Source organism: Panulirus ornatus, chromosome 21 (assembly GCF_036320965.1).
Source record: "Panulirus ornatus isolate Po-2019 chromosome 21, ASM3632096v1, whole genome shotgun sequence".
NCBI lineage: Eukaryota > Metazoa > Arthropoda > Malacostraca > Decapoda > Palinuridae > Panulirus > Panulirus ornatus.
The window spans coordinates 2,011,539-2,031,708 of NC_092244.1; the positions used below are offsets into that span (position 1 = coordinate 2,011,539).

A 20,170-nucleotide genomic window follows, 5' to 3' on the forward strand; every position below is an offset into this window, starting at 1 on the left:
GTTTCATCAAATGCATTCACATGTTTGAAGGTTAAATTTCATTACCTTAAAAATTTTGTATTTGTCAGTCACTAAGAAACTAAAGCATTAAATCACATGTGTATATGTACATGGCAAATGAGCAGTGCATTAAGCAATGCAAGAGGGCTTCTAGAGTAATACAGTATCAAAAGTGTCTCCATATCATAACATGCATGAAAGGGTTCAATGTTAAGACATTACACTTTGTGCAGTTGACTACCAAAACAATTTACAGAAAATAACTTTATTTAGAGGGTGACTAACATTTCTTACCTTCTGTTTTTGGACAATGATCCCGATGGAAAAGAAATACACATCAGTACAAAAATTAAATTCAGTGATGGTAATGTGTTTACCATATTTGCACACGACAAAAAGGCACTGGATGTGCTCAATTAATGTGGAGGAATACGAATATCATGTAGCAGAAACAAGACTTTTAAGTCTAAAGGAAGATGGTGAACGATCATATTAGTGACTAACTACAAATCTACAGGTTTGATGGACATACTAAGAAGTGTTGGCAAGAAGTTTGCAGAAAGAAAAGGGTAAATCTGAAGATTTATCTCCAGTACTTTTTGCAAGGCTTCTTTCTTCATTAAACATGTTCGATCAATCACTGACCATTGCCATTCCAGTCTATGAAAGGCTTGTTGGACATCTGTTTCTCTGATACAGCAGTCATTAAAAAAAAAAAATCTTATTTTTTGCAAACTGGGCTTTTATTGTTCTAAGTCTTGAGCACGTTGATATGTATGTGTACATACATCTATTCCTTACAGAGGACAACGAATATACTTCAAAATTTCAGGTTCTGTACATTAAATGCACCTCATCCCAGTTCATAGGGTTACTAGACTCAGCCTGCTTACGGTCACCCTACAAATGAAAACTCAGTCTCAGCTAGACTGCATTATCCTATGTTGATGAAGGGGAGTACAGTCTCATGAGGAACTTCTCACTCCAAAGGAGTAACTCAATTTCCTGCTACTGGAAGTAGTAGAGCCTTGAAGCTTCAACCCCATTCAGAGAAATGGTCCTGGAGTTTAATAAAAATACAAGTTCCTCCACTAATTTCAACCAAGCTTGGTACAGAAGTAGATAAATAACATCTTTAAAGGAGGGAATGGTGACAAGAAATTTACGCACTTTAACCAACTTTCACAGTAAAGAAATAAACTGATCAACACTTAGTCATTTTTCTCCCACACAAATGGTTTATCTATGGAGGATTTATGGAACAAATCCTAGCCATTCCATCCATCAAATAAAAGAACCTCTGAAGCACTAAAATGCTTCTCATGGTGACAAAGGTTAATGCTATCTAGAGGAGGGAAAAGTTTCTCATAAAATTTTGGGGCTAGATAGTCACAAATCTGGAGAATTACCAACTTCACTGTCAAACATAATATAATAAAGGCATCAGACTGTGGCTTGCAAGCACCTCATAGTATGCAGAAAATTTTATGGTGTCTCACAGCAACTGTATCTTTATTGACATCAATAGTCTTAAAGGTAAACTGAGGAGAGAGAGAATATAACACAGATACGAGGATGCATTGAGTGAACTGATTACCTCTTGTGTTATTTCAGATGAGGACTCCAAACAACAGATTTCTGATAGTGTGCACAGGAGATATTCTGTGTTTGAAGGTAAAGATGAGGAAGGGGAGTCTCCCATTGAAAACTGATGAACCACTTTAAAATGTAATGTCAAAAATCAGGGAGCAAACTGGTCCACAATTACTTTAGCAAAGAGGACATAAGGTTATGATGACGAAAACAGAACAGAACTTTAGAACATGAGGTCTACCACAAACTTATCTTAAGTCTGATCATTCAATTCTTGAGCATAATAACTAAACCTAATATTCAAAAGGAAATCCAACAAAGCTGCAAGTTAGTGCCAGTCAGTGCCTTAGAACTGGACAGGATGGGATCCATCATTAAATGACCTGACAGATGCATCCTTGAAAAATGTTCCGATGGTTAGTCGATAAATTGTTCAAAGACAAAAGTGCTTTTCCAATAGCACAAAAAGAGATTACTGGGAAGTGCATACGATTAGCAAAATATGTCAGGGAGTGAGGGAATGTTAAAATCATTGAAGGAGATAAAAGAACTAAAAAAAAAAAAAAAAGTTACTTTATCAGAAAGAGAAATAGATATGCAAATAAGTTTTCAAAGTTCAAGGAATATCCCTAAAGAACAAACTCAGTTTCTGAAGATCCAGACTTAAACTTTTCAGAATCTACAAAGACTAATAGATAACTTTTAAAACTTTACCCATCCATGTGAAGAGCCTTAACATACTTGGGACAAAACTCCTTGTAAAACCCAAAACCAGCAATAGCTATGGTATCCTTAGCATAAAATACAAATAAAAACTGAAATACAGAACTGCAGCTTCTACTTCAGAGATGATCAAGTATCTCTCAACCAGAATAAAATGAACATGAAAAAAAAACTACAAGCTTAAAAAATACTACCTACAAAGGCTGAGCAAAGGATGACACTCACAAGAAAAGAAATTACAAAGCAATCAAAAATGAACTAGCAGAGCTCAAACAGAAGTACAGTACCTTTGATAATTCTTACAAGGCTCACAATTATCAATGGTGATGAGACATTACTAGCAAACCTATCCATCACCTGTGACCAGGGGAGCTTACTATACACAAAATGGGATCCTATCAATCCTACTTTTCATATTGAAAAAGACAGTCCTATAAGTGAACACAGAAAAACTAACTCATCTGGGAAAGGAGATCGGGAAGAATTAATGTTGTAAAGATAAAAAAAACCTTTAATTAAGAAGACACACAAAAACATCACATATATACCAGTAATATTTCTTCTTTAACCCCTCTGGTGCAAGCATATCTTTTCTTATCTACATTCAGAGGTTGCAAAAATAAAATTCAATATAATACATTAATTTTTCTGTTACAGAATTAAAGGCTATACTTCAGGGATCTCAAAGAACAAAATACATCTCTTTTGATTTTTGTGTTAGCTGAAAAAACATGGGTAACAGAGTACCCTAATCAAGGCTATCTCATTAATGCTACACATTCACACAGACAGAAGAGGGTCTGCTGAAATGGTTTAGACACAAGGAGAAAATGAGTGAGGAAAGGTTGACAAAGAGGATGTGAATGTCAGAAGTGGAGGGAACAAGGCAAAGTAGGAGGCATACAAGGAATAGAGTGAATTAGAATGATGTGGTATTCCAGGGTTGATGTACTGTCAATGGACAGGGCATGTGAAGCTTCTGGGGTAAACCATGGAAAGGTTTGTGGGGCCTGGATGTGGGAAGGGAGCTGTGGTTTCAGTACATTACACATGACAGCTGGAGACTGAGTGTGAATGAATGTGGCCTTTTTTGTCTGTTTTCCTGGTGCTACCTTGCTGATGCAGGGGGTAGCGATGATGTTTCCAGTGGAATAAGGAAGCACCATGAATGGATGAAGGCAACCAAGCATGAATACGTACATGTGTATATATGTCTGCATATGTGCATGTATATTAGGTACATGTATTTGTATGTATATGTGCATGTATGGGCATTTATGTATACATAAGTGGATGGACCATTCTTTCTTCGTCTGTTTCCTGGCACTAACTTGCTGATGTGGGAAACAGCAATCAAGTATAATGAAATAAATATAAGGGAGAAAGAATACTTCCCACGTATTCCCTGTGTGTTGAAGAAGGTGACTAAAAGGGGAGTGAGCGGAGGGCTAGAAATCCTCCCCTCTCATTTTTAATTTTCAGAAAGAAGGAACAGAGAAGGGGGCCAAGTGAGGATTTCCTTCAAAGGCTCAGTCCTCTGTTCTTAATGCTACCTCACTAACGTGGGAAACGGCGAATAGTATGAAAAACACCGATAATTGAATGATGTTTCCCGCCTCAGAGAGGTAACGCCAGGAAAAAGACAAAAAACAGCCCATCCACTCATATACATACATGTATATATACATAAATGCCCATACATACATATACACAGATATATACATATATATACATGTATATATTCATGCTTGCCTTCATCCATTCCCGGCGCTAGCCTTTCCCACAGGAAACAGCATTACTACCCCCTGCTCCAGTGAGGTGGCGCCAGGAAAACAGATAAAAAAAGGACAAATTCATTCACACAGTCTCTAGCTGTCGTGGTGTACTGCACCAAAACCACAGCTCCCTATCCACATACAGGCCCCACAGACCTTTCCATGGTTCACCCCAGATGTTTCACAAGCCCTGGTCCAGTCCACTGACAGTATGTCGACCCCGGGATACCACATCGTTCAAATTCACTCTATTCCTTGCACGCCTCTCACCCTCCTGTAAGTTCAGGTCCCAATCGCTCAAAATCTTTTTCACTCCATCCTTCCACCTCCAATTTAGTCTACCAAAGGAAGAAATAATACTTCCTATGTATTCTCTATGAGTTGTAGAAGACGACTAAATGGGGTGGGAGCCTGCAGGGGGATTGGTTTCCTCCCCTTGTTTTATTTTCCCAAAAGAAGAAACAGATAAGGTGGCCAAGTGAGGATTTTTCCTGCTAAAGGTCACCCATCTGTTCTTGACACTACCTCACCAATGCAGGAAATGTTGTGTGATGTGAAATATTTTTACATATCTTTTTTTAATTTCTATTTCTTTCTATTTGAGGGTAACCAACCAAAAACTGAAATTCATCAATTGGTTTGAACATTCTGTTGTCTTGAACTGTTTATAACAGGTTTTTCTGCATATACTAATACTTAGCTAGGTGGAGTGTATAAATAGGCAGATTGCAGATGTGGGACTGACAGCATCATGGTTGGTGGTCCCAGGGTAGAGGAGAGTATGGTTATAAGCATATGGGGAGTGATGGAAAATTTCCATCGATATTATAGTACAGCAGAGTATCAATTTTCTGTTGAGATTGATTCAGAACAATAAATTAACAAGTGGATAAATGATGCCTTGACAGGAGTCAAAGTCAGTGCAGAATATTAATATTTTCAACTCACTTTTTCCCATCCCACTAAAACCCTATCTTTTTCAAGCAGAAATCTTTTCTTGGAATCCATTGAACTGAACAAGGATGTTGACCCTGGTAGTAGACCATGTCTACAAGAGGATTCATAGACAGCTCAAATGATACAAGATTACAACTGAATATTCAATAAAATTCTCTGTATCTGCTTCATTTTTATGTTTTTAGTATTGTTTTATCTATTAAATTTTGCAGTCAATTACATGAACAATAAGTGTCAGGTGTATGCAGATGTACATACTAAAAGGAACTGTGATGTTAGCCTCATGTCCAAAATGTGACAACAGCTGCCTGTGGCTTAACTCATCATAAGGAAGCAATATCTTTCTCACTTACACAATAATGTTCTCTATTTTTCCTCTCTTTCTTAGTTTTAACAAGTGTTTTATATACTGTTCTGTTGCAATTCATAGGAAATTATATAAATTATTAATGTAAGGTAAATATGAATAAATATGTATGTATAAGAAAGAGTCAATACGTTAGCCGCAAGCCTTCGCTGTTACAAGGGCCAAATGCTGTTACTTTCATTATGAAGCATTCTCTCCTTTACTTATACAATGACATTCTCTATTTCTGCCCATTATCTCAGTCTTAATTGTTGTCTTATAGTAGATGGCGCTGCTTGTTGGCTGCCATGGAGAAGGAGCTCTGTTCTTATCTTGTCTTTTAGCCTGCCAATACAATATTTCACCTGTGTGGTTTTGAACAAATTGATTATGAATGTCTAGTGGATCTTTTGAACATGTGGAATGACAAACTGTTGGTGCTGTGGACTGTGACTGCTGCCATGAACGTAAACATCCAATATAGCTAAACTGCCCTCCTTGCCCTACGCCCGCCAGTGAACACCCTTCCACCTGCTTTGATTGTTAGCAATCTAAAACAGCTGGAGGTATACATAAACCATGGTGATGTACAGGAAAGAACATGTACACATTACCAAAACTGTAAGAGAGGTAGAAACGGGAATCCAGGCGCATGTGAGAAGCGGCACACAAACAATGCTACCCACTGTAACTTTCAGTAATATATGGCCTATTCAAAACAATATTGATGAGCTGTTTGTACAATTGTAAATACCTACATGAATAAGGGATAGTGCAGTAACTGTTCTCACAGAAAACTGGCTATAAGACCAGGATGCTGATAGCACAGTGAACAGACGGTTTTATGCTGCTAAGATCAGACAGAAGAGGTACTGTCAACGAACGAGGAGGTGGAGGAGCTGTTCACATGAATGACAAATGGTGTACACAGATAACAGTCAAAGAAACCTACTGTGATAAAGACACTGAATTCATGAAGATATCATATCGGCTCTTTTACCTTCCCTGGGAATTTGGCAAAGTTATCTTTTTCACTGTGTACATCCCCCAGATGCAGACAAATCAGAAGCAAATAGACTGTTGGAAAACTGTGATGAAATAAGAAAATCAATGCTCGGAGAGCACAAGGATAATCTAAGGTGATCTTAATCGGTTATTTTAAAGACAGTGTTCCAACATATTATCAACCAATAAAATGCACTACTTGGGAAATCAATACTCTTGATAAGATGTATTGCAATATATAAAACAGCTATCATGTTTTGAAAAGGTCCCCTCTCGGAAATGGAGATCACAACATGCTGTTTTGTGTACCAACCTATACACAAGTGTTGAAAAGACAAAAATGTAAAAAGGTAACAATTAGAAAATAGGATGCTGAAAGTAGCTTATATCTACAATGATGCAGTGAATGTACTAACTGGCTAGTTCTGCAAGATGGAGCAAATCTTAATACAAATTGCACATCTTTTACTCTTATTTTCATCTTTATTTTGATATGATAGTGTCAAGAAATAGCTTTCCATCCCAACAACAATCCTTGGGTAAACAAATAACTGAAAAATATGCTCAATGAGAAATGCAGAATCATACAAAATGGAGATCATGCTCAGTTAAAATTAATGCAAAAACAATTAAACAAGAAACTACTGGATTAAAAAAGTGTACAGGAAAAAAGGTTGAGGGGTATTTAGAACACATTGCATGAAAGATGTGTGGAAAGGCTTAAAAACATTATGTGGTTGTAATAAAAACTGAACGTGCCTGAGTCAGAAAACATTGATACATATGTGAATGATATAAATTCATTTTTTAAAAAATTTGAAAGAAATAATTTTCTGAAGTGCAGAAATGTTATGTCAGTTACCTGAGAAAGAAATGATGAAAGAATCGTGATATCATACAAACATGTGTTGCAGTCCCTGAAGCATATTAGGCCTGGAAAGGCCACTGGACAAGACAGTGTGCCAGCCAAGGCACTACAGTGTTGTGCTGAACAACTAGCACCCATACTTCAGCAACTATTTCAGGAATTAATAGATCAAGAGGTAGCACCTACCATATGGAAATTGTCAGAAATTAGGCCAATTGCCTGAATCTCATTTCCTAAAGTGTTCAACAATTTTACACCTATTGTTATGTCAAATATTATGAAATGTCTTGAAGACAATGAAAAACTATTTGTGTAATAGCATAGATAATATCAGAGATCCACTGCAGTATGCATATTGTAAAAATAGGAGTGTGCAGAATGTAAGTTTGACTTTTATGAATGAGATTAGCAAACATCTAGACAGACATAACTCATAAGCAAGAATCTTATACACTGATTTTAGCTCTGCCTTTAACACAATCCAAGAGACATATTTTATTAAATAAATATTAGAGACAGATGTAAACTCTAACTTAATGAAATGGACCTTCAACTCTTTTAACACAGAGGCCACAGTATACCAAGATAGATAATGTTAAGTTCAACATAATTTCTATCAATGCAGGTGCACCCCAGGGATGTGTTACCAAGATAGATAACATTAAGTTCAACATAATTTTTACTAACACAACAGGAGAGGGAGTCATACGGGGAGTGCTCATCCTCCTCAAAGGCTCAGATTGGGGTGTCTAAATGTGTGTGGATGTAACCAAGATGAGAAAAAAGGAGAGATAGGTAGTATGCTTGAGGAAAGGAACCTGGATGTTTAGGCTCTGAGTGAAATGAAACTCAAGGGTAAAGGGGAAGAGTGGTTTGGGAATGTCTTGGGAGTAAAGTCAGGGGTTAGTGAGAGGACAAGAGCAAGGGAAGGAGTAGCACTACTCCTGAAAGAAGAGTGGTGGGAGTATGCGATAGGGTGTACGAAAGTAAACTCTAGATTGATATAGGTAAAACTGAAAGTTGATGGAGATAGATGGGTGCATAGGCACCTGGGCATGAGAAAAAAGATCATGAGGGGCAAGTGTTTTGGGAGCAGCTGAGTGATTGTGTTAGTGGTTTTGATGCACGAGACCGGGTTATAGTGATGGGTGATTTGAATGCAAAGTTTGAGTAATGTGGGAGTTGAGGGAATAATTGGTATACATGGGGTGTTCAGTGTTGTAAATGGAAATGGTGAAGAGCTTGTAGATTTATGTGCTGAAAAAGGACTGGTGATTGGGAATACCTGGTTTAAAAAGAGAGATATACATAAGTATACGTATGTAAGTAGGAGAGATGGCCAGAGAGCATTATTGGATTATGTGTTAATTAATAGGCGCGCGAAAGAGAGACTTTTGGATGTTACTGTGCTGAGAGGTGCAACTGGAGGGATGTCTGATCATTATCTTGTGGAGGCAAAGGTGAAGATTTGTAGAGGTTTTCAGAAAAGAAGAGAGAATGTTGGGGTGAAGAGAATGGTGAGAGTAAGTGAGCTTGGGAAGGAGACTTGTGTGAGGAAGTATCAGGAGAGACTGAGTATGGAATGGAAAAAGGTGAGAACAAAGGAGGTAAGGGGAGTGGGGGAGGAATGGGATGTATTTAGGGAAGCAGTGATGGCTTGCACAAAAGATGCTTGTGGCATGAGAAGCGTGGGAGGTGGGCAGATTAGAAAGGGTAGTGAGCGGTAGGATGAAGAGGTAAGATTATTAGTGAAAGAGAAGAGAGAGGCATTTGGATGATTTTTGCAGGGGAATAATGCAAATGAGTGGGAGAGGTATAAAAGAAAGAGGCAGGAGGTCAACAGAAAGGTGCAAGAGGTGAAAAAGAGGGCAAATGAGAGATGGGGTGAGAGAGTATCATTAAATTTTAGGGAGAATAAAAGGATGTTTTGGAAGGAGGTAAATAAAGTGTGTAAGACAAGAGAATCAATGGGAACTTAAGTGAACGGGGCATATGGGGAGGTGATAACAAGTAGTGGTGATGTGAGAAGGAGATGGAGTGAGTATTTTGAAGGTTTGTTGAATGTGTTTGATGATAGAGTGGCAGATAAAGGGTGTTTTGGTTGAGGTGGTGTGCAAAGTGAGAGGGTTAGGAAAAATGATTTGGTAAACAGAGAAGAGGTAGTAAAAGCATTGTGGAAGATGAAAGCCGGCAAGGCAGTGGGTTTGGATGGTATTGCAGTGGAATTTATTAAAAAAGGGGGTGACTGTATTGTTGACTGGTTGGTAAGGTTATTTAATGTATGTATGATTCATGGTGAGGTGCCTGAGGATTGGCAGAATGCTTGTATAGTGCCATTGTACAAAGGCAAAGGGGATAAGAATGAGTGCTTAAATTACAGAGGTATAAGTTTGTTGAGTATTCCTGGTAAAGTATATGGGAGGGTATTGATTGAGAGGGTGAAGGCATGTACAGAGCATCAGATTGGGGAAGAGCAGTGTGGTTTCAGAAGTGGTAGAGGATATGTGGATCAGGTGTTTGCTTTGAAGAATGTATGTGAGAAATACTTAGAAAAGCAAATGGATTTGTATGTAGCATTTGTGGATCTGGAGAAGGCATATGATAAGAGTTGATAGAGATGCTCTGTGGAAGGTATTAAGAATATATGGTGTGGGAGGCAAGTTGTTAGAAGCAGTGAAAAGTTTTTATTTAGGATGTAAGGCATGTGTACGTGTAGGAAGAGAGGAAAGTGATTGGTTCTCAGTAAATGTAGGTTTGCACAGGGGTGTGTGATGTCTCCATGGTTGTTTAATTTGTTTATGGATGGGGTTGTTAGGGAGGTGAATGCAAGAGTTTTGGAAAAGGGGGCAAGTATGCAGTCTGTTGTGGATGAGAGAGCTTGGGAGGTGAGTCAGTTGTTGTTCGCTGATTATACAGCGCTGGTGGCTGATTCATGTGAGAAACTGCAGAAGCTGGTGACTGAGTTTGGTAAAGTGTGTGAAAGAAGAAAGTTGAGAGTAAATGTGAATAAGAGCAAGGTTATTAGGTACAGAAGGGTTAAGGGTCAAGTCAATTGGGAGGTAAGTTTGAATGGAGAAAAACTGGAGGAAGTGAAGTGTTTTAGATATCTGGGAGTGGATTTGGCAGCGGATGGAACCATGGAAGCAGAAGTGAATCATAGGGTGGGGGAGGGGGCAAAAGTTCTGGGAGCGTTGAAGAATGTGTGGAAGTCGAGAACATTATCTCGGAAAGCAAAAATGGGTATGTTTGAAGGAATAGTGGTTCTAACAATGTTGTATGGTTGCGAGGCATGGGCTATGGATAGGGTTGTGCGCAGGAGGGTGGATGTGCTGGAAATGAGATGTTTGAGGACAATATGTGGTGTGAGGTGGTTTGATCGAGTAAGTAATAATAGGTTAAGAGAGATGTGTGGTAACAAAAAGAATGTGGTTGAGAGAGCAGAAGAGGGTATTTTGAAATGGTTTGGTCACATGGAGAGAATGAGTGAGGAAAGATTGACCAAGAGGATATATGTGTCAGAGGTGGAGGGAACGAGGAGAAGTGGGAGACCAAATTGGAGGTGGAAAGATGGAGTGAAAAAAATTTTGAGTGATCGGGGCCTGAACATGCAGGAGGGTGAAAGGCATGCAAGGAATAGAGTGAATTGGAACAATGTGGTATACCGGGGTTGACGTGCTGTCAATGGATTGAACCAGGGCATGTGAAGCATTTGGGGTAAACCATGGAAAGTTCTGTGGGGCCTGGATGTGGAAAGGGAGCTGTGGTTTCGGTGCATTATTACATGACAGCTAGAGACTGAGTGTGAACGAATGTGGCCTTTGTTGTCTTTCCTAGCGCTACCTCGCACACAAGGGGGGAGGGGGTTGTTATTTCATATGTGGGGAGGTGGCGATGGGAATGAATAAAGGCAGACAGTATGAATTATGTACATGTGTATGTCTGTGTGTGTATATATATATGTATACATTTAGATGTATAGGTATGTATATTTGCATGTGTGGACATGTATGTATATACATGTGTATGTGGGTAGGTTGGGCCATTCTTTCGTCTGTTTCCTTGCACTACCTCGCTAACGCGGGAGACAGCGACAGAGCAAAATAAATAAATAAATATAAGTGTACTCCAGAGATGTGTTATGTCCCCACTTTGTTTAGTTTGCATAATGATAACTGTAGAAATGTTTTTAGCGACTGCACTATTTCAAAACATGCTGATGATACAGAAATCATAAGAAAATTGTAAATGATAATTTTAATGATTATATTGCACAGCTTTGTTGAGTGTGAAACAAATCATCTGTGCTTGAATGTAAAGAAAACTAAAGAGATGATAATACATTTTAGGACAAAAACTACATATCCCAGATTTAATTACAATTGAATATAAAAATGTAGAAAGAGTGAGTCAGTACAAGTATCTAAGCTTTATCATAGATGACTAGTCAAAAGGTGGTGCAAATACTGATATGGTGTACATGAAAGGTAATGAACGATTGCACTTTGTACGTTTATCATTATTATTTTACTTTGATTCTGTCTCCCACGTTAGCAAGGTAGCGCAAGCTAACAGATGAAAGAAGAGCCCAACCCACCCACATACACATGTATATACATACATGTCCACACACGCACATATACATACCTATACATCTCAATGTATACATATATATACACTCAAAGACATATACATATATCCACATGTACATAATTCATACTGTCTGCCTTTATTTATTCCCATTGCCACCCTGCCACACATGAAATAACAACCCCCTCCCCCCTCATGTGCACGAGGTACCGCTAGGAAAAGACAACAAAGGCCACTTTCGTTCACACTCAGTCTCTAGCTGTCATGTAATAATGCACCGAAACCACAGCCCCCTTTCCACATCCAGGCCCCACAGAACTTTCCTTGGTTTATCCCAGATGCTTCACATGCCCTGGTTCAATCCACTGACAGCACGTCAACCCCGGTATACCACGTTGTTCCAATTCACTCTAGTCCTTGCACGCCTTTCACCCTCCTGTATGTTCAGCCCTGATCACTCAAAATCTTTTTCACTCCATCTTTTCACCTCCAATTTGGTCTCCCACTTCTCCTCGTTCCCTCCACCTCTGATACATATATCCTCTTGATCAATCTTTCCTCACTCATTCTCTCCATGTGACCAAACCATTTCAAAACACCCTCTTCTGCTCTCTCAACCACTCTTTTTGTTACCACACAACTCTCTTACCCTTACATTACTAGCTCGATCAAACCACCTCACATCACATATTGTCCTCAAACATCTCATTTCCAGCACATCCACCCTCCTCCACACAGCTCTATCCATAGCCCACGCCTCGCAACCATATAACATTGTTGGAACCACTATTCCTTCAAACATACCCATTTTTGCTTTCCGAGATAATGTTCTCGACTTCCACACGTTCTTCAGCGCTCCCAGAACTTTTGCCCCCTCCCCCACCCTATGATTCACTTCCGTTTCCATGATTCCATCCGCTGCCAAATCCACTCCCAGATATCTAAAACACTTCACTTCCTCCAGTTTTTCTCCATTCAAACTTACCTCCCAAATGACTTGTCCCTCAACCCTTCTGTACCTAATAACCTTGCTCTTATTCTCATTTACTCTCAACTTTCTTCTTTCACACACTTTACCAAACTCAGTCACCAGCTTCTGCAGTTTCTCACACGAATCAGCCATCAGCGCTGTATAATCAGCGAACAACAACTGACTCACTTCCCAAGCTCTCTCATCCACAACAGACTGCATACTTGCCCCCTTTTCCAAAACTCTTGCATTCACCTCCCTAACAACCCCATCCATAAACAAACTGAACAACCATGGAGACATCACACTTCCCTGCCACAAACCTACATTCAATGAGAACCAATCACTTTCCTCTCTTCCTACACGTACACATGCCTTACATCCTAAATAAAAACTTTTCACTGCTTCTAACAACTTGCCTCCCACACCATATATTCGTAATACCTTCCACAGAGCATCTCTATCGACTCTTATCATATGCCTTCTCCAGATCCACAAATGCTACATACAAATCCATTTGCTTTTCATAGTATTTCTCAAATACATTCTTCAAAGCAAACACCTGATCCACACATCCTCTACCACTTCTGAAACCACACTGCTCTTCCCCAATCTGATGCTCTGTATATGCCTTCACCCTCTCAATCAATACCCTCCCATATAATTTACCAGGAATACTCAACAAACTTATGCCCCTGTAATTTGAGCACTCACTTTTATCCCCTTTGCCTTTGTACAATGGCACCATGCAAGCATTCCGCCAATCCTCAGGCACCTCACCATGAGTCATACATACATTAAATAACCTTACCAACCAGTCAACAATACAGTCACCCCCTTTTTTAATAAATTCCACTGCAATACCATCCAAACCCACTGCCTTGCTGGCTTTCATCTTCCACAGAGCTTTTACTACCTCTTCCCTGTTTATCAAATCATCTTCCCTAACCCTCTCACTTTGCATGCCACCTCAACCAAAACACCCTATATCTGCCACTCTATCATCAAACACATTCAACAAACCTTCAAAATACTCACTCCATCTTCTCACATCACCACTACTTGTTATCACCTCCCCATTAGCCCCTTCACTGAAGTTCCCACTGATTCCCTTGTCTTACGCACTTTATTTACATCCTCCCAAAACATCTTTTTATTCTCCCTAAAATTTAATGATACTCTCTCACCCCAACTCCCATTTGCCCTCTTTTTCACCTCTTGCACCTTTCTGTTGACCTCCTGTCTCTTTCTTTTATACATCTCCCACTTAACTGCATTTTTTCCCTGCAAAAATCGTTCAAATGCCTCTCTCTTCTCTTTCACTAATAATCTTACTTCTTCATCCTACCACTCACTACCCTTTCTAATCTGCCCACCTCCGACGCTTCTCATGCCACAAGCATCTTTTGCGCAAGCCATCACTGCTTTCCTAAATACATCCCATTCCTCCCCAACTCCCCTGATGCCCTTTGTTCTCACCTTTTTCCATTCTGTACTCAGTCTCTCCTGATACTTTCTTACACAAGTCTTCTTCCCAAGCTCACTTACTCTCACCATTCTCTTCACCCCAACATTCTCTCTTCTTTTCTGAAAACCTCTACAAATCTTCACCTTCGCCTCTACAAGATAATGATCAGACATCCCTCCAGTTGCACCTCTCAGCACATTAACATCCAAAATCTCTCTTTCGTGTGCCTATCAATTAACACATAATCCAATAACACTCTCTGGCCATCTCTCCTACTTACATAGTATACTTATGTATATCTCTCTTTTTAAACCAGGTATTCCCAATCTCCAGTCCTTTTTCAGCACATAAATCTACAAGCTCTTCACCATTTCCATTTACAACGCTGAACACCCCATGTACACCAATTATTCCCTCAACTTCCACATTACTCACCTTTGCATTCAAATCACACATCACTATAACCCAGTCTCATGCATCAAAACTACCAACACACTCAGCTTCTCCCAAAACACTTGCCTCTCATGATCTTTCTTCTCATGCTCATGTGCATATGCACCAATAATCACCCATCTCTCTCCATCCACTTTCAGTTTTACCCGTATCAATCTAGATTTTACTTTCTTACACTCTATCACATACTCCCACCACTCCTCTTTCAGGAGTAGTGCTATTCCTTCCCTTGCTCTTGTCCTCTCACTAACCCCTGACTTTACCCCCAAACATTCCCAAACCACTCTTCCCCTTTACCCTTGAGCTTCGTTTCACTCAGAGCCAAAACATCCAGGTTCCTTTCCTCAAACATACTACCTATCTCTCCTTTTTTCTCATCTTGGTTACATCCACACACATTTAGACACCCCAATCTGAGCCTTTGAGGAGGATGAGCACTCCCAGCGTGACTCCTGTTTCCCCTTTTAGAAAGTTAAAATACAAGGAGGGGAGGGTTTCCAGCCCCCCGCTCCTGTCCCCTTTAGTCGCCTTCTATGACACGTGAGAAATGCGTGGGAAGTATTCTTTCTCCCCTATCCCCTGGGATAACTTTGTACGTATCTTATACAATTTACATATGGACAATGGAATAATCAATCTTTTTTTAAAGGTCAACACAAAATCAATTTTATGTTTTTCAATTACTGCCTGCATGGCAAGCTACATAGTAAAGATAAAAATAGACTTGCGAAAATTTTTAAGAAAGCTAGGAAATTGGATGCAAACACTAAAACACTAAATATGTGCAATGAAGCCGGTGAAGATCATGCATCATACGAGATACCACTCATCCTCTACACCAATACTATGTATCTTTAAGGTCAAGAAGAAGACTGTCTCTGCCTACACAGCACACCAATAAATTCAGGAAATCATTTGTACAAAAAAACACTCAACTATTTAACCATCTAAAGACACTGTAACCCCTCAGTAATATTAGCTTCTGAGTGCAATAGATAATTCCTTATCTGATATTTTATGTGGTGCTTTTATGTGATATAGTTTCATTTTATGATTCTTATACTTTTTAACCGTGAATTGAGCTTCTAGCCATAAAGAATTTCATTTTGTATCTAGGATGCAATTTGACGATAAAGACATCTTATCTTACATTTTTGCAATAAACATGAACTGTGAGTGTAAGGTGAATGTGAATGTGCATGTACGAACATAAAGTAATGAGTAGCTACATTAGCCATGTGCCCATGCTGTTACAATGGATAAATGCTGCTGAACTCATTGTGAGGAAGCGAACTCTTCTTGAATTACATAATGACATTCTTTAATTTTGCTTTGTTTTAATTTTTTTCGATACATTATTCTATCGCATTTTCCAGTAAAATATATGATCATACATGCACATACAAAAACTAGTTACTAAGTTAGGTGCATGCCAATGCTGTCACAACAGTTGACAGTGTCTGATTTCGTGATGAGGTGATCTGTTCGATTATACAGTACTTATCTCCATATTCGCTTAGTTTCTTAGTCTTAATAACTGTTTTGCATTGTTTTACTACATTTTGCAGTAAATTACATGGTATATAATATGAAAGTATATATATATATTTTTTTCATACATATTCGCCTTATCCCGCATTAGCGAGGTAGCGTTAAGAACAGAGGAGTGAGCCTTAGAGGGTATATCCTCACTTGGCCCATCTCTTCGTTCCTTCTTTCGGAAAATCATAAATGGGAGGAGAGGATTTCTGTATACATGTGAACATGCATACAGATACAAGTCACTAGGTAGAGTGGCCAACCATGAAGTACCAAAATGTCCACAACACCTGATGGAAGACTGGCAATTTTCCAAATGATAGAAATTTTGCGGAACTAGGGTAAATTCTGTTTTTTCCAAACCATGGGAGTTTCCAAACTAGAGATTACCAGATTAAAGACATTTCATTATACCACAAAGAAGAAAATGGGCACTTACTATTCAACTGTTCTGCACTTTCTGCTCACATACACACATAACATCACAACACTTTATGACCAATGGTCCTGACCAGTGGATATGGCCACCTTTCTGAATGCTACAGGAGCCTCATACGGATAGAATGGACTCTGGGGTAGGAAAGTAAGGCATCTCTAGGAGCATTTCCAGATTTCACCCACAAGCGATAACATTACAAAAGTGAAAAGTCACCTTTGTTGAGGCTGTATCACTGGAATTACAGTCTCATCAAAGACCTCATCACCTATTGTTTTTCTTTAATGTCTTTCCTGCCTCAACATGGCTGCATCAGGAACAAACAATGGCTTCATCTACACACATCCACTTTCTACCTGTCAAGTAAAATGTACCAAAACTAAAGCCTACCACCTACTAGAACCTAGCCCTAAACCCTTAACTCCATGGTTTACCCTGATCTGTCATATGCTTAGGCTCAGGTAAATGACAATATGTCAGCCCCTGCTAACATATTCATTCTATCCTGTGCATGCCCCTCAGCCTCATAAACATTCAGGCACCAGTACCCTAATCCTTCCTTCAATTCATCTTTCCATCTTCTTGGTCTACCATTACCTCTCCTATCCTAGCACAGGTAGGTACTTCCCTTCACTACCTCCACTTCTAACTCAGATCTTCTTAGTCAGTCTTTTTTAGTTCTTCCTCTCCATGCAACCCAACCATCTCAACACATCCTGGTCAGCCTTCTTAACCAGACTGCAATTACTACATGTCCCTCTCTTACATTCATTCCATTCATGATCATCTCACATCATACATTATCCTAAGGCATTTAATTTCCAAAATGTTAACCCTCTTCTTTTTCTTTTTATTCAAGGCCCAAGTATCACATCCATACTCCTAAATATTGCTACTTAATTTCAACTTACGTGTTTACTTCTGAAAGTCTTCTCTTATCATTCACAAAAAGGCTCATCATGTGAAACCACTTAATGGCTGCTTGCCTCTTTGTACTACCTCGCACCTGCTCCACAAGCAAAGAACTCAACGCTGTTTGTTTCAAATTGGTATTACAATTACAAAAGTATATATGAGTATAGGAATGCAGAAGTGAAATTCAGTCAATATGGAGTGTGTTGATACGGATTTAGCTGGTGCTTACAGCATCAGATGGTAAACATAAATCAGATATAAACAAAGTTTTACATGAAAAGGTCAGTATTCTTAAATGCTCACCCAAACAGTTTGTATTTCCATATATTCTTCAAAACTAATTAAAGTTTCTGCTCACCCTCAGCATGTCCTGATGACACGCAGGATGGTAGTTCACACCATCTACTTGAATAGCATTGTGGTAACGCCATTCCTCTGTCTCCTGATGGAAAAACTGAGAGAAGGTGTCATGACAGGTTGGACACACACCAAGGGCTGATTCTGATGACACAGCTACACTAGGCTCCTCAGCATCTTCAGCCTCCATAGCTTCATCATTTCCTTCATTTTCAAACATACTTGGCACTGTTAAAAAAGAAAAATTGTGACATAGGAAATCAAAATTTCTGATAATGACATGTATGTAAATCAAATTGGAAAAAAAAAATTCTTTTGTATTATGCTCTGAAATACCAGTATGCCTCCAGCTTCAAAAAAAAATATCAACTGGCAATGGCAAGTCATGGAGGGAAAAAAACAGAACAGCAGCACCTTACACTCGTGTCCAGTGAATAAGTCCATCATGTAATTCTCAACAGCAGTTGCTCATGAACTTGTATAACAAAAAAATTAGATGGAACAATGGAGGTCTGTCCTACAGTCCCACCGAATGGCAGGGTACCTACGACTCCCAGGGAACTGATGAGTCCACAATAATGGAAGGCCAGACTCATAACATACTACCATTTGTGTTGTGGGCTAGAGCATATAATACCTCATACTGAAATTAAGTCACAGTATTCAATGAAACCTGGAATTAAGTCAACCCATTCACTGAAACCTGGAATTACAGCAAACAATTCACTGAATGATTGGCTTCAGCCATACCATTCATGAAACCTGGAATTAAGCCAATCCATTCACCGAATGATGGATCCATATCATTCACTGTAAGATGGAATGAAGCCATACCATCCCTTTAAAAGTGGAATAAAGCTATACCATTCATTGGAAGCTGGAATGTGGCCAAACCATTCAGTGAAAACTGAAAGCTGGAATTAAGCCAAACCATTCATTGAAAAGTGGGATTAAGCCATACCACTCACTGAGAGCTGGAATTCAACCTTATCATTCACTGAAAGCTGGGACTGTCATACCATTCACTGAAGCTGGAATTAAGCCACACCTAATAGGTGCCTAGAAGAGGAGAAAAGTACTATTTGTGGGTTATGGGGAAAGATTTTTACACTTGCTTTGCCCCTTCTCTTAACCATGTACATATGTACCTGATCTTTATTCTCATGTATGTATGCATACTCAAACCTACACACCGGCCTAAGCCAGGTACCCATTTATCAACCAGCCCTGAGGGAAGGATTAACACCTGGGTTGGGTGTTAGCCAACTGCCAAGCCCAGGATTTGAGCCTATACTGTCTCACAGTAATGCTAACTACTACACCCCAGAGGCCATTACTGCAGTGACGGATTTATCCCAGTGGTAGTGTAGCATTGGAGTGGTGCAGGTGCTTAGTTTCATGGGCAAGGCAGGACAAGGTGGCGCTGCTGGCTGGTCTGGGAAGGGAGCCTGCTGGAGTGGGTCATTTGTCACCCTTCATCACCCTCAACAAACCACCCCCACTCCCTCACCCCTCTTCCTGCCACTGGTACATGGCAGACATCAGGAGAAAGCTCAAGAGATTAAATACTTGAGAAGTATTACTTTTTCTGAACTTTTCTTTTTCAACACAATATTTTCCCTCCTTTTTGTGTACTGTATTTAATGTCCTCTAAAAAACTTTATTTTGATTTTTGCTTAAGATAATGGATCAGTCCCTGCAGCATTGGACAGCCCTAGTTGTTATCTGAATATATTCTGCAGCATGCAAAATGATTAAGAATCAATAATCCATAGTCAAAATAAGTCAGGTGTGGTCAAGCACTGAATGGAATAAAGTAGAGAAATTATGGAGCTGGAAGTGTTAACGTTAGAAAGGGATATGTGTGTGTGTGTGTGTGTGTGTGTGTGTGTGTGTGTGTAAAAGAAAGAGGCAGGAGGTCAAGAGATAGGTGCAAGAGGTGAAAAAGAGGGCAAATGAGAGTTGGGGTGAAAGAGTATCATTAAATTTTAGGGAGAATAAAAGGATGTTTCGGAAGGAGGTAAATAAAGTGCATAAGACAAGGGAGCAAATGGGAACTTCATTGATGGGGGCTAATGGGGAGGTGATAACAAGTAGTGGTGATGTGAGAAGGAGATGGAGTGAGTATTTGGAAGGTTTGTTGAATGTATTTGATGATAGAGTGGCAGATGTAGGGTG

The 20,170-nt window shown here is 39.4% G+C and overlaps 1 protein-coding gene across 1 annotated transcript in view; it reads right to left on the minus strand.

Annotated features, from left to right (window-relative positions):
- The window catches only part of LOC139756229 (uncharacterized), a 256,352-nt gene that overhangs the window by 46,275 nt on the left and 189,907 nt on the right, over positions 1–20,170 (minus strand). The window contains exon 15 of the mRNA XM_071675386.1: positions 17,994–18,220. Coding sequence (XP_071531487.1) covers positions 17,994–18,220 — 227 coding nt within the window. The remainder of the gene's footprint in view (positions 1–17,993; positions 18,221–20,170) is intronic.